Source organism: Aptenodytes forsteri, unplaced genomic scaffold, assembly GCF_000699145.1.
Source record: "Aptenodytes forsteri isolate BGI_AS27 unplaced genomic scaffold, ASM69914v1 Scaffold237, whole genome shotgun sequence".
Taxonomy (NCBI): Eukaryota; Metazoa; Chordata; class Aves; order Sphenisciformes; family Spheniscidae; genus Aptenodytes; species Aptenodytes forsteri.
This window is the reverse complement of record NW_008794451.1, coordinates 1,269,539-1,291,817: the sequence shown is the minus strand read 5'-3', so window position 1 is coordinate 1,291,817 and position 22,279 is coordinate 1,269,539. Positions and strand designations below refer to the sequence as shown.

At 36.9% G+C, this 22,279-nt stretch overlaps 1 protein-coding gene across 1 annotated transcript in view; it reads left to right on the top strand.

The window, feature by feature from the left end:
- Nucleotides 1–21,992, top strand: part of PTBP2 (polypyrimidine tract binding protein 2) — a 54,212-nt gene extending 32,220 nt beyond the window's left edge. Inside the window, exons 5-13 of the mRNA XM_009290453.1 lie at nt 51–171; nt 248–358; nt 10,053–10,248; nt 17,394–17,533; nt 18,986–19,019; nt 19,461–19,553; nt 19,937–20,153; nt 20,255–20,332; nt 20,481–21,992. Coding sequence (XP_009288728.1) covers nt 51–171; nt 248–358; nt 10,053–10,248; nt 17,394–17,533; nt 18,986–19,019; nt 19,461–19,553; nt 19,937–20,153; nt 20,255–20,332; nt 20,481–20,613 — 1,123 coding nt within the window. The 3' untranslated portion in view covers nt 20,614–21,992. The remainder of the gene's footprint in view (nt 1–50; nt 172–247; nt 359–10,052; nt 10,249–17,393; nt 17,534–18,985; nt 19,020–19,460; nt 19,554–19,936; nt 20,154–20,254; nt 20,333–20,480) is intronic.
- The last annotated feature ends 287 nt before the right edge of the window (nt 21,993–22,279 follow it).

The following is a 22,279-nucleotide window of genomic DNA, read 5'->3' as shown; positions in this document are numbered from 1 at the left end:
TTTTTTTTTTTTTTTTTTTTTTTTTTTTTTTTTTTTTTTTTTCAGGCGACAAATGCTCCCATTAGCGGGACCACTGTTAGTGAGAGTGCAGTGACTCCAGCTCAGAGTCCAGTACTTAGAATAATTATTGACAATATGTACTACCCGGTAACCCTGGATGTTCTTCATCAGGTAAGCCAAATTTCATTTTAACTTGAGCTATGATTGGGAGGAACTTCTGTGTAAAACTTTACAATGTTTTTGGCAGATATTCTCTAAATTTGGTGCTGTATTGAAGATAATCACATTCACAAAGAATAACCAGTTTCAAGCTTTACTGCAGTATGGTGATCCAGTAAATGCACAGCAAGCAAAACTAGTAAGTATAGTTCTCTTCTAAGGCTGGAGACCTTCCTGTACTCTAAATGTTTGTAAAATGTTAATATAACAGAGTACTGACCATAATAATGTGTCATACTCTTCCACCGCTTGTGTGAATTTTTTCAGACTAAAAAATAACTGGGAGTTATTATATAATGTTGTTATATTGTGTAAAATCAGTGTTTAAAGATACTGTGTTTAAGGATACTATCTCTAAAGAATTGTGTACATCTGTAATTATGAACAAATATTTTAATAAGACGGCACAGAGTTGAAATAATACGCAAGACTGCAACAGTGAAAATGTCAACCAGAAGTAAAAATGTAGGGTGTAATGTTGATGCATAATTAATTCACTGTAAGCAGCAAATTTGGTAAGCCCATTGGATTATTGTTGGTAGATACTTTCTAAGCATCAAAATAAAGATGTCATTTGTGGATTCGATATAGGTTTGTGAAAGTATTTTAATTATAGTACCCTAAAAAAACCCCAGCCAAACACCCTAGACTTCATTATAACCATAAATGCCCAGAAGAGAGAATGCAGTCTTACTCATGGAACCAGACTATGAAGAAGCTTTGCAGCAGTGACAGATGAGAGCAGGATCTTACTTTTATTTTATTGGAAAGTCTCCTATCCTGGGTAGGAGAGGCAAGAACAGGTAACTGGTTTTATTCATTATAGCAGGAGAGAGCGTACGGATAAATTATTCCAAAGATCAACAGCATGTGATCTAGACCAGATGTTTTGAATTAATTGAATGGGGTATGTTCACATCTGTGGCAATAGGAAAGTTGAACCAAAGGGGAAGGCTAGATTTTTTTATTATTTTTTTCCAAGAGATAAATGGAATGAATTTATATTTTTAAACTTTCACATGCAGTCTGGGTTTGTGGAAGGCTGATTAAAATTGATATGCTGGTTAAGTGTTGCTTGGCAGCATAGAAAGTGCTTACTGCCCATAGATGACAGAATAGCTGAGAACTTGAGGAAAAAGTGAAAAGCTTGCACCTCAGACTAAGCTGGCAATTAATATCTCTTAGTAGAGGAAAGAAAAAATAGGCTTAGTTTTCTGTTGTAAAGAGTGATGACTACATTGAAATAAAGACCTTCATTAAGTGGTGGAGGATGGTCATTTTTATCTTCATCACCAAATGAAATACTGGGGATTGATTGAAAAACTGTGCGGTGGTCAAGACGGGAAATCACAAAAAATAAGAGACGTTTTCAAAAAGCAGGGTGTAAGTTTTCATGCTATTGAGAAAAGTAAAGTTAGCCAGAGACAAGAAGATTTGCAACTTGATGTATGATGGTCTACTTTAAGATAATCTACTCCTGAAAAGCAGTCTGGAAATATTTGTAGACTTGGAGTACAATTTAAATTAGGAAAATCCTTTTCAGAGATGAATAGTATCAAGTATTAGATTGTGTCTCAGAGCAGAGGGAGGTGCAAATATGTAACTGTAATACATAAAAATTTGCTTAGATGGGATACACCTTTCAGGTTTTAAGTAGGTTTAAAATAGTAATATAGAAACTAGATCTTTAACAACTGCTGCAGAAATCGACTGTAGTTATTTAGATTCATATTTGAAATATTTAATAAACAGGTGGATGCTAATGTGTTCGTTGCAAAATGTTGTAATTCAGTCTTGATTCGTGTTTGGAAAGTTATTTTTCAGTACTAGATGTTAATACTGCTTTTAAAGTGTATTTTTGAAGCAAATTATGACATCAAGTGATAAATCTTTTGACTTCGTTTTTTGAGTCTTACATATATTGTCAGAAGATTTAATGGAAAGATGGCGTCTGTGAAATGGACTGTAGTGATTTGAAAATTGTCAGTGTAATTCTAGGAATATATTATAAAGAAGTGACAAAATAACAAAAGGATGAGGTATGTAAAAGTATGAAAGGAACCTAAGAATCTCTTGCTGTTGTTGACTTCTGACAAACTGATACTAGCTCGTGGGATACTGTTTTGGTCATAATTTAAAAAACCAGCATGTATTTGTTTCTCCAGTTCTGCATGTTTTGATTAGGGTAGCTGTTCACTAGCGGTAGCTCATGTGTGAATGACTAAACTTCATTGAATAACAGTGACTCCTGCATGTACAGTCATTGTCAGAGTGATCTTGGAGCCTATCTTAGTGACAAATTGATATGGTCTTAGGTTTATAGTTTCATATTTTAACCAATCTATACGTAAATAGACAAAATGCTGAGTAATATCAACTGCAAGTATTGAAGAATGCTAAATTTGAAGGAAGGTTTGATTTCCTCGCTACCCTCCCAAGCTAAATAGAGTAAAATAAGTACAGTTTTTACGGTTGAGCTACTGTGGTAAAACATGAAGTGCCACCAAAACAAAAATACCTAAAGGAAAGAAACAATCAGATGATAGGAGAAACCCCTGCAGTTTAAATACATCTGAAAATACAGTAGAAGCAAGAGGATGTGGTGGCTACGCTTAAGTTGCATGGAGTTCAAAATTAAAAGCATGGTGAAAGAGTAAAGAAGTTTTCACTTTGTTTTCCGTCAGTTGTTACTGTAGAAGATAATGGGGAAATTTAATTTTCCACTGGCACTCTTCACAGGAAATCAGAATGTGGCCTTAATAGAAATTGAAGACTTATTAAGGAAGTTAAAGAGCAATTTGAAAAACTCAAGTGATGTAAGTACCAAGGAGAGATGCTATTCATTTGAAGGTTCTGAGAAAATAGTGACACTGACAAGAATGTACAATACGAAGCCTCTAGCCCTGCGGGACCACTTTTGCTATTTGAATGAGCAAGTAGTGAAAAATTGCATTCCTGCTCCACTTGCTTTGTGAGAAACTCATTTCCTGTAAAAGTAGGTTATGGCTACACTGATTCATGTTTCATCGCCACCCTCAGATTGGATCATTATAGTTCGTTATACTGGCAAGTAAAGGCGAAGATGGCAAACTTCAGGTTCTGTGCAATGCAGCAGTCTAGCCATGGGTTGGAGAAAGTACTGAGAATGTGCGGCAGTAGAGCACATTGAACTACTGTGCTTCTCCTAGTGAAACAGAAGGTGATGTCCTGGAGATGTCTGTATGCATAAGGAGATATTCTAAGCATCAAAAATAGTTCATTTTCATAGTAAATGATCAGTACCCTCAGCATAAGCAGTAAACTTAAATATTTGAATGCCAGTAATCTGGTATACCATAGGAAGATTAGAGTGCCAGTGTTTCTATCTGAACAGCTGGCTAATCCAGAGTGGTGTCGTTGTGTAAACGCACCAAAAGTACTCTTGCCAAATCTTGGATATTGACAGTTATTCATACCTCATCTATGGAGGATTATCTTAGACTCATATGTAGCACATGACAGTCATCTTGACCCAACATGGGTTAAAAATACTATAAGTCTAATTGAGAGTTTCTGTTATAGCTGGCCAGTTGGTCTTTACTTGGCCCATAGGTGATTCAGAGTACTCTTACAGGGATTCTGTTGAGGTTTGACTCTACGTTCAAGATGTCTTCTTTCCAGTTGTTTTGAGTGACAGCTTCAGGGTGGCTCTGCCCTGGTAGTAGTCTGCAGAAGATCTCTGCTAGGCTACATTAGCCTAAAATCTCTAATAGGAACTTCAGGTAGTTGTTGCCAGAATGGAAAGCAAGAACATCTCCAGATAAGATATTTAGCTTCAGGGCAATTATCCATGATTATTGCATTAAGGATTTTCGGGCGTCTTGAATCCTAAAGAGCACAATTTGTGCTCGGAAATGATAAGTAGTGTTCAGGTAAACAGAAGAGCACTGGATTGTATGCATTGTATCAGAAAGCCCAGGAAGTGCAGCAAGTGTTTGTGTCTTGGATTTTCCAATTTTGTAGAAAAGAATAAGATATGCAACTGGACCTTCAGTCAAGGAACTGTACATAAAAAAAAATCTTATTTTTGGAGAATGGAATGTGTTTTACATACACTTTTTAGCCACAGAAACTTCTCATATCCAAGACACTTGTCTCAAAAGAAATTAATTTCATTCAAATGCGTATCTGTAGGATGCACTTGGGACACATCTCTCCCGAGAGATATTTACCATATGACCCTCAGGTACTTTGAGGTACTTATTTGAGCTGGGGTATGTTTTGTAAGGATTGTTTCTTTTTTTTTTAATGCCTTAAGTTACGCCCTTCTAAAGATCTTGTTTCTAGTTTCTCCTGCTTTGTGTCCTTTGGGAAAAGAGAGAGTAGTGACTAAATGTCTCTTCCCCCCCCCCCCAAGTTTGGAGAGAAGGCAATGGTTTTGTTGCGTTGCCCCTCTCTGCCACTTTTTTCTCTCCACTCTAATTTGATTTTTCTTTATTGGACCTTGGTAAATGCTTTCAAGCTATCCTCATCCTGCAGGAGGTCTATTTCCTGTCTTGGATCGTCATCTTAGGTGCCTACAGTGCTGGACAAAGAGAGGGGCAGATACACTATTTGTTGTGGCTTGAAGCCATGCGTCTCCAGAAAATCTGCTAGCTAAATCTCTGGGCTCTATTTCTGGACTGGGAAATGAGACATCAAAACATTTTCTGTCTCCCAAACTGCGTTCTTGTCTGTCTTCTAGGTGCTCTATGTGAATTAGCTAAAGAATATTGTAAGTGGCGTATCTCTTCCTGATTTTTAGAGCACTACCTTGACCATCTCCTGTAGGGGAGTTTCATTCCACAGATTCACGGTCTATACAGGCCTTAGGAGAAGCTCATCAAAGCATAGTTCCTATGAATACAGCACTTTTCAAGGGATGACTCTTTCACAAGGATTTTCAGGCATCTTGAACCCCTGAAAGTAAAAAGAACAACAGTGAATTCTATCCATTACATCAGAAAGCCCTTCATTCAGGTGAGGAAAGCCTGAGCGAAGGAATGATTCTAGGAATGTTCTTCCCCTGCTTCAGAGCCCACCGATAGATCTGGCTCTTATCTGCATGAAGCTGCATCAGAGCGCTGCATCAGTCATTCAGGATGTTACACCATTGTGTAACTGTTGTAGAGTACTTTTGCCATCTGAGATCACCTTTGCTGCTGTTACCACTTCTCTCAACATCCACAATCACATTGGGAAACGAGATCCTAGTGTCACGAGTCCATGTTGACTGGATAGAAATTCTTACTGTCCTTTTGCAGAAAAGCTTGCATGTGGTTGATTACATCAGCAGCAGGAGAAAATACTGTTTATTGAACCCTTCCCCTCCTTTTTTCCCCCTTCCCCTCCTTTTTTCCCCCTTCCCCTCCTTTTTTCCCCCTTCCCCTCCTTTTTTCCCCCTTCCCCTCCTTTTTTCCCCCTTCCCCTCCTTTTTTCCCCCTTCCCCTCCTTTTTTCCCCCTTCCCCTCCTTTTTTCCCCCTTCCCCTCCTTTTTTCCCCCTTCCCCTCCTTTTTTCCCCCTTCCCCTCCTTTTTTCCCCCTTCCCCTCCTTTTTTCCCCCTTCCCCTCCTTTTTTCCCCCTTCCCCTCCTTTTTTCCCCCTTCCCCTCCTTTTTTCCCCCTTCCCCTCCTTTTTTCCCCCTTCCCCTCCTTTTTTCCCCCTTCCCCTCCTTTTTTCCCCCTTCCCCTCCTTTTTTCCCCCTTCCCCTCCTTTTTTCCCCCTTCCCCTCCTTTTTTCCCCCTTCCCCTCCTTTTTTCCCCCTTCCCCTCCTTTTTTCCCCCTTCCCCTCCTTTTTTCCCCCTTCCCCTCCTTTTTTCCCCCTTCCCCTCCTTTTTTCCCCCTTTCCCCCTTCCCCCCCCTTTTTTTTCCCCCTTCCCCTCCTTTTTCCCTTTCCTTCCATTGGATCAGTCTCTTGTCTCACCTCTTAATCTGCGGGATCTTTTCTCAGTCAGCAGTTTTCATCTCTTCATCCTCCTGGCTGCTGTGAGCAAAAAAGGAGGGTGGTTTGACATTATTTTTAAGAAATGGGAGAGTATTGTGTTTTGTGGTGCAGACCTCCATTTTGTCGACATCCCTGTATGGTCATTTTTACTGTCTGTGACAGACAGTCATAGCTCTCTGTTCTGGATCCTTATGACTATCCAGGCTGTTTCTGCTATTTTCTGTGTTGTTAGGCCTTGTTTGCTTATTCTTGCCTTCAGTGAAAGGTGCTGCCTTGAGATTCACTTTGTGACTATAACCCCAGTTGTTAAGACCCTTTCTAAATATTTTGAATGTTTCTACTGTAGTAGTTGTCTAGGAATTCTAGCTTCTTTCCAGCCAATGCCACTATTTTGGAACTTTCACTAGTATTGGGGATTGTGATGTTCTTTATTTCTGGTTTGCTCCATTATCTGCCATAGCTGATGTAGAACCATGCAACATACTTAGTTATTAGAAGTCATCTTTTTTTCTTTGTTCATTTGGTGTGGTTTTGGGTTTTTTTGTTTGTTTGGTGGTGGTGGTTTTTTCCCCTCCCAAAAACGGTCTGAGTGGCCGTAGAGAAACCTGTATGGACGATAGTGTGTTTGCACTGTGGAGTTGAGGTCATGCACAGGAGTACACTGTGGAGTTGAGGTCATTGTGTCAGTTCAGGCATGTGCCTCTCTCCTTGGGTTATGTGTCAGTCTGAATTGAGAAAGCGGTTTTTGTTTGTTCTTTTACCACTGTTTTCTGTTGGTCTTCTGCATATTCTTACTGGCCGTCTTGTTTGTGTGCTCCTAAATACCACAACGTGTTTTTTCAGGAATCTGTCTGCTGACAAGCTCTTGGCAGGAGGTGAGCCACTCATCAGAATAATTTTCCCCCTTGGGAATGTCAAAGAGGAGATTACTTTTTAGTAACAAGGGGGAGGGAGGGAAGGCAGGCAGGGGCCTGGAAATGATTCCTTATCATTACACTCTCAGTATCACGTGGTGACGTAAGTTTTGATACTTCTGTTGTTGAGGCTTAAGTAACGGGTTTGCTGGCACAGGCAAGATAAAGAATCATTATCACATTTTGTAGAAAGGGCCCGTGATACTTAGATCTTCTTGGTTAGGCATGTGTGTGGTGTGGTACTGTGTCACATGCGAATGTATGTATAGAAAAGTGCTCAAAGAAAGAGAAGTTTCTTAGCAGTAACTAGAGTTCTTTGGGATGATGTATGTATGTACATTCACCAACAGTATGGCTGCTGTCTTCTCATTTTTTTCAGGATGTCTGTGTGAGAGGAACAGGGTTTGAGGGTTTGTTGCACATTCTTTTATTGCCATATAAGAAGGAGCTCAGGACACACACGTTCACAGTTGTGACTTCACATGTGAACAGTTAATCTTGAAAAAAGCCTTGTTGCTGGTAAACTTTCTTGCATTGTTGTTGGAGGTGTATGATGCTGCTGGTAGAGGTGGGTGGGGTGAGTTGTTCTGTTTGATGTGTTGCAAGGAGCCTTTCCCAGAGTGTGACTACAAGTGCTCATTAAGAGTTCGTCTCCTTCCTTTCCGATTCAGGATGTTCCTTCAGACTGTGTCCCAGCTACAAGGGATTTCTCTTGTGCAGTATTCTTTTGTATGTACTTTTGGTCACTTTGAATTTGTCAGAAAGAGGAGTGTTTGGTGTTTCAGTATAAGTTTTAGTTACTTATGCGGCTCCCTTTAAACATTAACTACTCTGGAAACTACAAACACAGGTATATTTTGGTTTGCTACTTTTTAAGACTAAAGGATCTTCATCAACTTCACAGCCTTCTGCCAGCCATAAATCAGTGTGTCTACGGACTCCACACAGACGTATAGTAGGAATCTTGATTGTGTTTTAAAGACTTAGAGCTTTGTGGCATGGTCCTGTGATTTGGACAAAGCTAAATGATACTACCTTTAGGTCAGTCGTTTTCTTCATTATACGAATGGGTATTTCCTTGATGGCGATGGCATTGTCTCTGACAATAAGTAAGCTTTGGCTGCGTAAACTGGACCTACCTTTAATCCATACCTTAGTGGATTTTAGAAGGTAAGAAGTGGTCTAAAAGTGATGACTGATTCTCAGTGTATACTTTTTTTAGATGTAGGTGTTCAAGTGAGATTCTTTTCCCAAATACTAACATTAGGAGTCTTGGATTCTGCTTTGCCACTGTGAATAAAAGACCTAGCAAATTCTGTATTCTCTAATGGTGACACCCGCCACCACCCCAACAATACAGAATTAATCCTCAGCTTGTATTCTGTGAATCAGGACAGTACATTTTGCTTTGCCAATATTGTATAAAGCATTGTTTAAGCTGAGTTTCAAGCACAGGAGTTTCTCTTTAATTGCTAAGTATTTGTTGAGATGATGTCTAGGTTGTCAGGTTTTTATACTTTTTTTTATTATTATTTTATTTTCCCATTACTTGGAAGTTCTGATAATACTGACTGACTTATTCTTGTACATTCACTGCTAATGGTGGTAATACTTCTAAGTGGTTTCATGAGGTCTGGAGGTGTCAGCTGTGATAATACATTTTGTAGGAAGGGACAGCCTTGCTGACCCGGACCTAGCAGAGGGGTGCCTGCAGGATGTTCAGTTTCCAGATGCATCACTGTATGAAAATAGTTATGTTGCTTCCATACCCAGCAGGCACACTAGGTTCATGCAGTGCTTAGCTCAAAATAGTAAGTCCTACCAGAACTTGAATGTGTTGGAAAGTGCATTGCAGATGTAACCAAGCTAGCTGTGCAAGAGCTAGCTCAGGTCCAGAAGTGGTACATTTCAGTCCAGCGTTAATCAAGAGAAACAAAAGACCTGATTTTTGTATTTGAAAGTGTGATTTATTTGTTGTTTTCACTATGTGTATATATAAGGTAGTTATTTAATAAGGTATATTTAACATAATGACTTGATTGAATGGATTAATTTTTAAGATGAGCTGTATCTTCACTTCCTAGCATTTCTTAGGAATATAAACCAACTTAGTTACAAAAGTTTCCATTTTTTTTAAACTCTCATATTTAGCTGTTAGTGCTTCAAGTGAAAGGAAGGTATGCCCAAAATGTAAATGGAATAAAAGCCAGGTATATCAATTTGTCTGGTATATAATGAAGACTGACAAAACATATATAATTAGGCCTTTTTAGAGAGTGTTTTCATAGAGTTCTAAGTGGTGTCATGTTAAGAGTTTGTGTGGATTTCACTGTTAATAGGCATCCTTTCAGAAGTATTAATTAATTGTGAGAATAGGATTTTTTTTTTTTTAAAGTGTTAGTAACATTAGGTTAGCAGATAAAGTTGCTTTTCTTTCAATTTTGGCACTAAATACCTTTAAGGGGAGAAGGAAAACATGCGAGAACAATGTAAATATTCTGCTTTAAAAGATAGGTGTCTAACATGGTATTTAAGTCTGGATTTTTAGGTTTTTTTCCTCAGGTCAACTTTCCGTGTAAAAGAGTACTTCTGTGATTTTTGATTCTTTTTATTTTTCCTTGAGAAATTTATTTGGCATTATGTCTGAATTAAAGCTGTGCTATGGAATACAGGTTAATTAACTATATTCAACAGACTGAACTTTTAAGTTTGACTGCATTAAAATGTCTCTTGCCACTTTGGTGCATAAACAGTTTCTAGGTAAGAGAAGTAAACATCGAGCTTCCTGGAATCATCTTAAGAGAGGTTAATGCATTTTAATCTTAATTGGTTTTAAGCTAGACAGTAAGACAGATAAATCTCTATACGCTGACCTTGTTTTTAGAAGGAAAAAAAAAAAATTGTGCAACCAACCTGTATTGTGTATTTTTTTTAAATAAATTGACTCCCTTTTCCAGGCCTTAGATGGTCAAAATATTTATAATGCTTGCTGTACCCTACGGATTGATTTTTCCAAATTGGTGAATTTGAATGTCAAGTACAACAACGATAAAAGCAGGGACTACACTCGTCCTGATCTTCCATCTGGTGATGGACAGCCAGCGCTGGACCCAGCTATTGCTGCAGCATTTGCAAAGGAGACCTCTCTTCTAGGTATGATTCTGATACTGTTCTTTTGTATTGCAAAGTCACTTGATGAAAATGTTTATTAATCCTTCTAACAGTTAAAGATCTTAAATTGTAATAGTGTCCAAAGCCCCATTCAGGGTTCAGTCTATATTGTGATCTGAATTGTAGTAACACAATTATATTGTCTTTAGCAGTCCTGCATAATTTTTAATTTACCACAATTTATTGCATAAGTTTCATTTCTGCTTCTGTCAAGTTGCTGTTCTTTGGTGAGAACACCTTTCACTCTTCAGAATTTAATAGTACTCAGACATAATCTCACGACTCTTACAAAACCTGATTTAGTATGTTGTGATCATTGTTCTTCCCACTTAGTCTTTTTTCTTATTTTTTTCTTTCATTGTTCCCCATTTTTCATCTAAAGAAAACTTAAGAACAACATAGATTTCATGCCTTGTTTTTTGTACAGGATGGGCCAACTTGGAGTAAGTCAGAGTTAACGTAGTAAAGAGGGGCCTCTGCTCTCTGTGTGTTACAGAAGTTAGAAGGCACTTAGTGAATGATGTGAGCCCAGGAAAAGGGTGAATATTGTAGTTAAGGCTACTGAATGCTGCGCTGTATCTGCCCTTTTCTGAAATCAGATTACTTGAAGGATACATTTCATATCTAGTTGTAAATTCCACACCCCCCCACTTCCCACAAATTTTGGAGTGCTTGACTTCAGATCCTCCGGTACGACTTGCAAAATGGTGTATCACTTGTAGCTACAGCAGAAATTTTGGAAAGTAAAACATACCATAAGAATCTAAAGTCTCTGAAGAACCCGTAGTTAAAGCTTATTTTCTTTTTTCTCTTTTACCTTCCCATTGTTCAAAAATGGAAATATCTCATTTCATGGATTGATAGGGAAGATGGATGAGTGTTTGGGAAGAAGTTTGACACCATAGAGATGAGTACTGTAGAAACGCCCTTGAGGCAGTTGGTAATTCTTTTGTCAGCATGTAATGACTGGAACGCAGACATGGGGCTGCAGGATGAGTAGAAGGGAGACAAAAATAAAGTCAAGAAGCTGCTTATTAATATGAGACCCATCATATTAGGTGTTGTAAGGCAGGGATTTAAGAGAGGAGAAAGTTAAAGATTCACCATTTATAAACCAGTGCCAAATGCAGCATTGCTTAGTTAACTCTAATTCTGTCATTTTCCTGAATCCTGAGAAGTTGCTCTCCAGTCTCAGGCTTACTAACATATTTCTTTGTATATAATGCTTATAGTGTGCATCAAATCAACAGGTTTAATTTGCTTGGCGTAGTGGAATCACACTCTGAGGATGCTTGGATCATCGCATCGCTTTGGATACGTTTAGTAATTGGGGTTACTATACTTGTTATAGTTATCCAAGTGACTTTAGCTTTAGCGGACATTAGTTCTAGTGTTTTAGGCTTGAAAGTCACTTAGGTGCTTTTGTAATTTTTGTCTACAAAACCATAAGTTTTCTAACCTTTTGATTTTAGTTAGACTCATTCTTTTGTGTATATTAAAGGTTTTTGCTGGTAAAATTATGAAGATGACAGTCATATTAGCTGATTAAGTATTTTAATTCTGACTCTCTGGATGGACCTCTTTAAATGCACTGTTTTTCCAAGCAGCAGGAAAATAAAAGGTACATGACATGAGTAACTTTCATTGCAGCTGTGAAACATTTTCAGAGCATCAGTGAAGTCAGTCATGTTTATTTTGATGAGTAGTGGAGCTTTTATATCATGGTTGTTTTTCCCTCTGTAAAAGCATTCATTGTTTTGAAAGAGACTTAAGGTAGCTGGGTACATTTTCTAACTCTGCTCGTGGCCAGTTGTGTGAGCTTGGTATATTGTAACTCTGCATGATCTGTCAAATGGGGATGATTATACAGTGATGATGATGTTGTTTGGGTTTTGGTTTCTTTTCCTGGATGCCTTTTTTGTTTGTTTTTAGAGAATTTGAGCTCTATAGCTGAAAAACTTTACAAAAGGCTCCATAGTACTGTTGGTACCTTAGCCATTTGGATAGTTGTCAAAACGGGAGTGGTGCTTGTTTGAATATGGAAGAACAGGGTTCTCGTTCTGGGCTGCTTACTGTGCGAAAAGGCACAAAATACAAGTGACATAAATAGGAAAGGACAAGGGGTAGGAAAAAACCCAAAAGCCTAAATGGACGCTTGTGCATGCAATTTATAGCTGCATTTTTATTCATATACTCAAAAGGAGAAGGGTGAGAACACTCAAAAGTTCAGAGAGTTATAAGATGGAGGTTGGCAAACTATGATGTGTGAAATACGGCAGAATGATAGCAGCGACCTTCCTCCTGCTTCTTTCTTTTAACTTAATATTTTATTTCTTTTTATTTGCTTTAGAATTCTTACTTCTGTAATGTCGATAAAGATATCTCCAGAGTGTTCTCAGTCAGAGTGTCTGCCATGCCCTATTCACAGATGGTTCCCAAAGGGCGTGTTTCTCCATGAAAGAATGGAGCTCTGTTTTGAGCATAATGTGATGCTCTTCAGGTTCTTTCGCGTGCTCAAAAAGAATACCATAAGTCGAACCTGTGGCATTCTTGTTAAAATTCTTACTGTAGCTGTTCTCTTATACATATATAATGAGATCACTAACAGAAAATGTGGTAAGGACTCAGTTCTGACTTTTGCTTATGTTATGCTATTATAAGCTGGATAGTTGTACAACTTGGGTGCCTTTTTGTTGTTGGCTCTTTAACAATATACTGTAATTCATATGTCAGAAGGTGAGGTTTAGGTTTAAAATAATTTTGCGAGTTGAGTTTTAGTGACAAGATGTGAGTCTTGTTAGTCTTGTTTTAATCTGCATTAATACGAAACCATTACATATCTCAATTTCCTTCTGGATGGAATTTACCCTTTTCTTCAGTAAATGTAACTTTATGATGTAGTGTAGTAACACTTGCAGCTTCATAAGCTGTTATGCAGAGATTTTAAAAGAACCTGCTATCTCTCCCAAACCCATTCAGGCTAAGTATAAGAAGCAGGCCAGTAACAAGTACAAAAAGATGGTGGCTACTTGACATAGAGCCACAAAAAAGGTTTGTAACAGGACTAGGGACTAAATCTAATTCTCGGTCGCAGTTATGCATACCTGCGTTAAGATGACTACTCCTACTGCCTATGGTTTTCACACATAAGTTCGTCATATATTTTTAGTATAGCTTTAATTTGCCTCTTATTAAAATGCCGTTACTAATTTGCATTTCAGAAGTCATGCAAAAAGATACTTTGAGGGGGCATAAATAATGTGACGTGCTGTGTTTAAACTTCATTGAGGAAAAAGACCTCAAAAAGCTAGGAAAAAGGTGTATAATATTTGTATGTTTTCATTAATATCCAGAAAAAGCAAAAACCTGTTATCTGTAATTGTTGGAGGCTAAAATAAAGCTAGTCACAAAGCTTTCTAATACCGGTTGATCATGTTGACAAAGTAGCTAACATTTCTGAACAGTTTCAGCTAAGTCCTCAAACCTTAAACAGTGTCTTGCATGATAACTAATAATCTTAATACAAGTTGTTCTTATTTATTAAAAATTTTTGACTTGCTTAAATCGGAATGGCAAATCGGAGTGCAGTGGAGACCTACAGAACAAGGTAGAATTGTGTTTTCTGTGGGTTTGTAATTTGTCTGACCTTTCCAAGAAATGAGGTCTACGTGTGCTGTGTAATCGGTTAGAAACGTATCAATCAAATAGATGATCCTAGCCCGCATGCATCATTACTCATTTGTCTACTACATCCTCAGCTGTGGTGAAATAAAGTGTCAGAAATCTTTGAGACTGTAAATTGGACATCTTTTCAATGAGTCTTGTTATCTTTTGAAAGAAGGCGAAAATCACTAATGGACAGAATGGGCTGGTTTCAGATGAATTATCCGAAGCAGATGGTTGATTTTTTTTCTCGCCCCCCCCCCCCCCCCAAGTGACAGGAGATCTTACAGAAAAAAAGCTTTGAATAAACAGCAACTGTATTATACTGAACCGCAACAAACAAAAGATTTTAAATAAGAACTGCTTATAATTGCAAATACTATTGTGTAATAATACTTTAACTCCAATTTAGATAATTGTTTAATATTATAGCTGGAAATATGTTGTTGTGGTTAGGGCTCCTACAGCTTTCTCTCTTGCCGTCATCACTGGCTTTCTTCATTAGCACTTTCCACTACTGCCCCTTCTTAAGATTCTTATTAAATTAATCTATTTCAAAGGTTAATAATTGAAAATATTTTTGTATGAATGGTGTTGAATTGATCTTTGTTTTTAACTTCTTCAGTGGGTCCTGTAGAGAGTCTGATGTTATGAAGACTTTTGCCTTTTAAAGTATGAATTACCCAGCTGTGCTCTGCCCAGCTATGGAAAGAGCCATAAACACTTCACTGGTCATCTTTAGATTCTTTTATTCTTAAAAATGCTGGACTGGCTTAAAACTTCTAAGGTTAGGGAGTGGTGCCTAGACACTCTAGAAGATTTGAAATGCTCTAGTATCTTGGCATTTTCTAATACCTAAATGATTGGTATTGACCTAGTATAAAATAGTTGTTTCCCTTCAGGTGGACATCTGTCACACCTTACTGTCATTCTTCACATTTCTGTCTGTATGAGCTCTACGGTAGCTGAGTGTAAATAAGGTGACGTTCAGCATCTGCAATACAAAGCACTCCAAAAGTACATTTCCAAAATGATTTTTTTAGAACAGAACTGCATTTTTTTTAAAGTTGTTTGAGGAGTTTAATTTGATATTTACAGGTTTCCCTGTGTATTACAGTCTGATTTGGGGAATAAACTTCTTTACTTTTTCCACAGGGGTACTTTCTTTAACTGCATCCTTTATTAATTGTTTTTTCTTGAAAGTAAAGTTATATTCTTCAGCTTCAACCCAAGAGCAAAACATGCATCACATTTATGTTAGATTTTTGTCTTGCTATTAATATACGTAAGTATATGGTATTACACTTTCACACAAAATGGATTTTGAGAAACAAAATTGCTATTCTTGGACTAGCAGTGGTCCATCTAATTTCATATCCTTTCTCTGACAGCTAGTGTTACTTCTGCGTTCTCTGATGGAAGACCTAGCGCAGCCCTCGTAACGGATGATCATACAGTAGCATACCTGGGGGGAGTGCTTTCCTAACCCCCAGGTAGCTAGTGCCTGGCTTACGTGATGAAGCATGTTATATGTCCCTTTATTGCCTATTTAATGTAACTGGCTGTTGTTTCCATAGATCATCTAATACAGTCTGAAATCTATTAAGTGTTTTTGCAGGATGGAAGGGAGAAAGGCAAGATAGGGTTTTTCCTTCTTTTTATGTATTACAGTCAGTCCCACAAACACCACATATAATGCAAGAAAAGATCATATTTGTTGCCTTTTGATTCCAGTAGGTTTTCCCTTTGTCTTGTGGCACGAGAGATGACTCGAACTGTCACTACTCAGAACTTTCTATTCCTCTGGTTTGACCCCTGAATACTAACATTTTTAATCTTCTAAACTTTATTGGAAAGCATTCCATATCTTTAATTTCCTTTCTTAGAACACTTACTGGTTTTTCTTCTGTATGTGCTTTGACAGGAAATGACCAGAAAATACTTTTCAATACTTGATCAGTAATACTGTTAAGCACTATCGCAAAGTAGTGATGGATGTCCTGTTCCCTTTGAGAGGTCATTTGTCCAGCCCGACAAAATCTCTCTTTTTTTTTTTTTTTTTTATTTATTTGTTTTTCACAAATTTGTGTAACGAAATATAAATAAAGAGTTGTAATGAAGATAGAAAACTTTTCTAGGCATTTAAAAAAAAATAATATATTGTAACCTTGCTTACTCCTCCCCTTCTGTCCCCCTGTGTGTTCCCTTTTAAATTAATGGTTGAATATATTACTATTCTCTGCTTAGTATTTGGGCATTGACTGAAACTGAAGAATTTATTTTCTCTTATGACTTCCTTTAAAATAAAACTTAATGTGGGAAGGAAAGCAGTCTTAGGTACATAGTGTAGAGGTTATATTTAGACTGTCTACCTGGCATACTGGAGGATTGGTCAAAAGTTGCGTTAGCTTAGCATGATCATATAAATGTTAGAAATTTTGCAAAAATACTGAAATCTGAGAACCCAATTGCAGTAAAGGAAAATGAAATACTGAAGTTATATTTCTTTATTGTTTTTTACACATTTTGCTACGTCAGTGTCCTTTTACTGAACTCTGTAAAATGTGCAAATAAAATTTTGATCAAATACGGTAAAGCTGTTCCTATATAAACTACGTATAGGGCATGTGTATCACAAGAACCTTTCACAGATCCTGGGAGTAGCACACTCGCCTAGTACCCCAGTGACTTGACCAGGCAAAACCAGCAGGTCTCTACAGGATCTGAGTTTCCTTGGAAGAAGAAAAATAAAAGCACAGCTGAAGGTTTAGCCAACGGTAACATGTTTCTTCAGGGAACTGGATTACAAAAGCCACAGAGCATAATCAGTGGTGCTACCTTGGATCTTGAATTTAAAGGTTGCCTCCTTACCTCATTTATGTTAAGGCTCTGAGAGAGACGTAGGCCTTTTCACATGACCAACTCCAGTCTTGTATATTTAGTCTGAAGCATCAAGTTGAAGTGAGGAATGCTCTCAAAGGGTGATGGAAAATAAGGATGTAATGATGCAGAGTTATTAATTAGTGTTTATTCTTACTGATTTGATCAACGTTTACTTTAGACCATTTTGATAAACTAGACACTTTAAGCATTTTGGAGTACAGTGGAAACAGTTTTGGTGGACAAGAATGTTTATTTGAAAAGAAAGTACATTTTAAAACCTCATCACTTCTTTGAAGACTTGATCTAAATAAAAAAAAAAAAAAATCACATTTCTCTTAATTTAACAACCCTTCTTTGAAGACTTGATCTAAATAAAAAAGAAAAATCACATTTCTCTTAATTTAACAACTCATTTCGCAACCCTTTGGACGACTAACAGCGGAACGGTCAGCTCTGTAGAGTGTTGTGTGCAACGCGTACTTTTCTTATTGTATGCAGCACATAGGTACTTTTTTTTTTAAACGACTTGTGTGTGTTTCGTAAAATATGCTTTATTTTAAAATTAGGGCTTCCTGTTGCAGCTGTTCCAGGAGCTCTGAGTCCTTTGGCTATTCCAAATGCTGCTGCTGCAGCTGCTGCTGCTGCTGCTGGCCGTGTGGGAATGCCTGGAGTTTCAGCTGGTGGCAATACAGTCCTCCTGGTTAGCAATTTAAATGAAGAGGTCAGTGAAACAATTTTACTTTTTTCTTTCCTCTTTAGTCACACTTCATTTGTCAGTATTTTATAATTTCTTTGCATTTGGCCTCTTACATTTGGGTTTTAAGCTCAGAGTATTTTTGCTGTTTTTTTAATAATCCCCCAAAGTTAATTTTAAAGCCATTATTGTTAAATACTTTTGTTTTCCCAGGTAGCTAACAACTTAAAATATCCTTTGATAGTCAGCTACCTATTTTTTCTAAGAAAAATGTGGTAACTACTGCATGTTTGACATTTGAATGGAAAGCTTCATTTTTACAAAATAGCAACTATGCTTTCTTTTGCAATTAAAATCACGTAAACTACAGTTTCTGTTTTGTTGCTTCTAATTGTTTGCTGTTTCATTTCATGCTTGTATCTCACATTTTAAGGTCTTAATTTATGTGAACTACTCTAACACATTTTTCTTTGAAGGTTCTCCCAAAGATCTTGACGAGGCACTCTTCCAGTCTCTCTTAGTAATTTTTTTCTTTGCAGTTACTCATTTGTCTTTAAAAAAAAATAATTAAAAAAATGGTGGCAAAGCATTTTCACCTTAACTTTATCTTTCTTGCTAACTCTGAAATCTAAAGGGGTTTGTTTAGTTTTGCATTTTTACTGTCCTTTACGTTTATTTTGATGGCTGTGAAAGCTGGTATGAAATGTGGGAAGTTTGTATCGGTCTAGATGTTCCATTTTTAACTGGCCTCTGTCACTGTAAATCATTAAGCTTTTTTTATCATCTGGTACTATTTTGTCATCCACAGTCTTGCATGTTAAAATGTTTTAGATCAGAGTGCCATTTTGAAAGATTTTTTGCCTGCATTTCATAACCAGCCATGCTTACGCAGTTAAAGTTCAAAGTTTAAAATTTCTATTGCATGCTTTTTTTTATTTATTTTCATGTTGAGATGAAATGCTGTAGTTTACTCTTGATATGAATGTACTTTACCCATATTTGTCTTGGGTGACTACATTTTACTCAGTTTTTCTTGTACAGTACATAAACCAACCATTTTCTGACCAAATTCCTGCATTTCCTATGTACTGACCTATATTTTATTTTTTTTTGTTCCCCACTTCCTTATTTTTTTTCTTCTGCATTGCTGTATTCCCTTCCCCATTTCATCCTTTTCCCTTTGTGTTCAACTTCCCTTTCCTTGTCTTTACCCAAATTCCCGTGCCCTTCCCTGTCTTACCCTTCTCCTCGTCTTTGTCTACGTTCCCTGTCTTCATTCCCTATGTTCATGCTTCTGTGCTTGAACAAAATGTTCCTCGGACCAACTTGCCCCAATTAACCGCCTTGAAACCATGATCCATGACCACCTCACCATTCTGCGGGAACCACCCTTCGTTATGGATGATCTGTTCATCTCCGCTCTTCCTCGACTCTTCTCTCTTCTTGTCTTACGCTGCTTGCTCTTCTCTCCTTCTAAAGATGGTTACGCCCCAAAGTCTGTTTACCCTCTTCGGTATGTTATTGTTAGCACTATACTTTTATTATTGATTTGATTTTGTTTTGTTTTTTTGTTTTTGTTTTTTTTTGTTTCACCTTAATTCTTATTTGTAGCTAGCACTTTGGCTTAAAGTTGAATAGTAAATCTTTTGCTATTTTTCTTTTGCTGTTTAAAACTCTCCATAGACACAGATTTTCTTTTAATGCATGCTAATATATTTTGCATGGTCTTTAATTTAATATCATTCACATAGCTTTGAGGGTTTATCAGAAATTATTCTTTTCAAAATTCACTATTCAAAAATCTTTATCTCCTTTATTCATTTGTGAGAGTGTTGAGTTTGAGTGAGTGATCTTGTTGCTGTCTGAATGTTCCATTGATATGTCAAAATACATTGCTTAGGTGACTGGCTTTAAAATGAACTTTTTCTTTTGGGTTACCTTTGACTTTGAAAAGGTGTTTATGGTGATGTGCAGCGTGTGAAGATTTTATACAATAAGAAAGACAGTGCTCTTATACAGATGGCTGATGGAAACCAGTCACAGCTGGGTAAGATTAGTTTTCTGTTTATATTCCCATTATTCTAAGTACTTGAAATTATGCTGTGTAAAAGCGGGTGAACTAAGCATGTTTACATTTGTCAGTTTGTCTTGTATCCTGGTTACCCACAAGATCCAAAAATCTTACTGCATGCACTTGTATTCCAGAAGGTCTGCACAATATCCTAAATGAATTCAACAGCTGAATCACATGTGATGGTCTTTAAATAAAATTAAATACTCATGCAGATTCTACAGACCTAGTTCTCGAGTCCAGTCTTTTAGCACATTGACCCTTTGATTTGCTTGGGTGTTTTTCTTGTTTGCTTGTGTCATGTACCACAAGCTGTTGAAAAGTAACACTGAATTGAGTAAACTTCTTGTCCTTTTCAGCCATGAGCCATCTTAATGGACAAAAAATGTATGGAAAGATTATTCGGGTTACCCTTTCTAAACATCAGACAGTACAACTACCTCGAGAGGGACTTGATGACCAAGGGCTGACTAAAGATTTTGGTAATTCTCCTCTGCATCGCTTCAAGAAACCTGGTTCAAAAAACTTTCAAAATATATTCCCTCCTTCTGCAACACTTCATCTGTCCAATATTCCGTAAGTGTTGGCTGTCAGTAAGCCAGTAGTATTAATGTGAATCGCAACGCACTGAATTGACTAATAATTTCTTGCTTATGCTTGTTTTCTTTCTTCTGTAGACCATCAGTAGCAGAAGAGGATCTACGCACATTGTTTGCTAACACTGGAGGCACTGTGAAAGCATTTAAATTTTTTCAGTAAGTAACTTTTCTGTACGTAGCTCTAACAAAAGACTGCCTAAGTGTGTTTTTGCAGCATGTGTTAAGGAAAAGTGCATAGAGGATAGCAAACATTAGGAGCAACCCCTGTAGTGTTCGAGTTCCTAATGCCATTATTTTGTTTCAGAAGAGATCACAAGATGGCACTTCTTCAGATGTCAACAGTAGAAGAAGCTATTCAGGCTTTGATTGATCTTCACAATTACAATCTGGGAGAAAATCACCATCTGAGAGTTTCTTTCTCTAAGTCAACTATTTAAGAAGGCAGATTGAAAATGAGGGTGTATTGCATTGTTTGGTGTTGTCACCTATTGACTGTTCAGGAAAGTGGGGACCAGAGTTTGTCTTCTGTTGGGGTTTTTTATTATTTTTTTTTCATGCTGTTATCATTCCTTCGTTGTTTTAAAAAATAAAAAATAAAAAAAAATTAAAAAGCAGTGATACTAACTGCTGTTGTTCAACTGTTGTTTAGATAAACCATTATTTTGTTTAAAGGATTTCAAGTTAATACCACAGTTTTTCAACTTAGTTGACGTACGTGCCTTAAAAAGGAAAACTAGTACTGCTGGAATTGCATAACTAGTAAAAAGCAAATTTGGTTGTCTGGGGCACATTGTTACATGATAATTTAAATATGTTTAGGCAGGGGTGTGTAAAAAGGTTAAGCTTTTATTTCTCCTGCTTGATAGATTTCTTTATCTGCTGGCTTGTCACTTTTCTTTTCTTTTTAATTGGATAAGATGCATTACGCTGAAAGAGTAAAATGATGTTGTTTGATTTCTGCTACTTTTTGCTTTGTGCTTTTTTTCAAAAGGCCTTTTGTATTTCATGGTTCTGGTCTAGATTCAGTTACGAATGTAGGCATTAGTTAAAATTAACAAGGTACAGAATATTAATTTCTTAAAGGACAAAAAGTGACTTCTGTGACTTTGAGCCCTACGTGAAAAGCATTGTGGAATCTTAACCTTTTTGTACACACTCTTGTGGGATGTATCATATAAGTGTCAGCACTAAGTAATGTCTTGTTTGTGGCTGAATATTTTTCGTAGATGTTTTTGAAGTTGACATGACTTATGTGCATTTCAATATATATTGCCATCTTTAGTTTGTAATTAAGATATGGAATATGGTTGTGGATTTCTGAGCATGTACAGACTGGTCAAGCTAGTTCAGGGAATGGTGCATGTATTTTTTCAACGATGAAGAAAGTTTGCTGCAAATGCTTGCAGGAAATTTTGTGGCAGTTTTCTAAAACTGACAACCAGGTGGGACCAAAGTTTATGTGCCTTTAGTCTTAATTTACCTTGCATTGTAATATTCAGTTTTAATAAATCTCTTCAAAATATTTTGTATTTAGAAATTGATCTGACTTTACTATAAACATGGCTCAGAATCTACAGATCCAGTTAATTTGAGAGCAGTTCTCTGTCAGTCTGAACTGTTACCTTGATTCTGTTTAAATGACCAATACTTTTTGAAATTGATGTACTTAGTTTCAAGATTCATAGATTCTGTTATCTATGTAGAAAAAAAAAAATGGTCATGTATATTTTCTATTAGTTGAGTTTTTACATCTTTAGAATTGTAAAATTCAGTATAGTTTGAAAGTGGCACAATTAAAAATTAATTTTCTAACAAAGTTGGGAGGTTTGACGGTTGTTTAATTTCATTTTGTGTGTACTCTGCTTACCTCTGTAGCATGCTCAATAAACACTTCTGTAGCTCTGTATTCACCTTTTCTGTCTTTCTCTGCTGCTTTCTATCTCTCCTTTTCTTTGTTTTTCACTTCTACTGTGCTTCTAAATTCATGTTTCTTCTCTCCCAGGCTGGGAAAAGCATAATATTTAAAAAATACAATTTATGGCTTTTTACCATAAATCTGATGCTGTGAAAAATACCAGCTCTTTATTTTCAGAAAGATAGTGA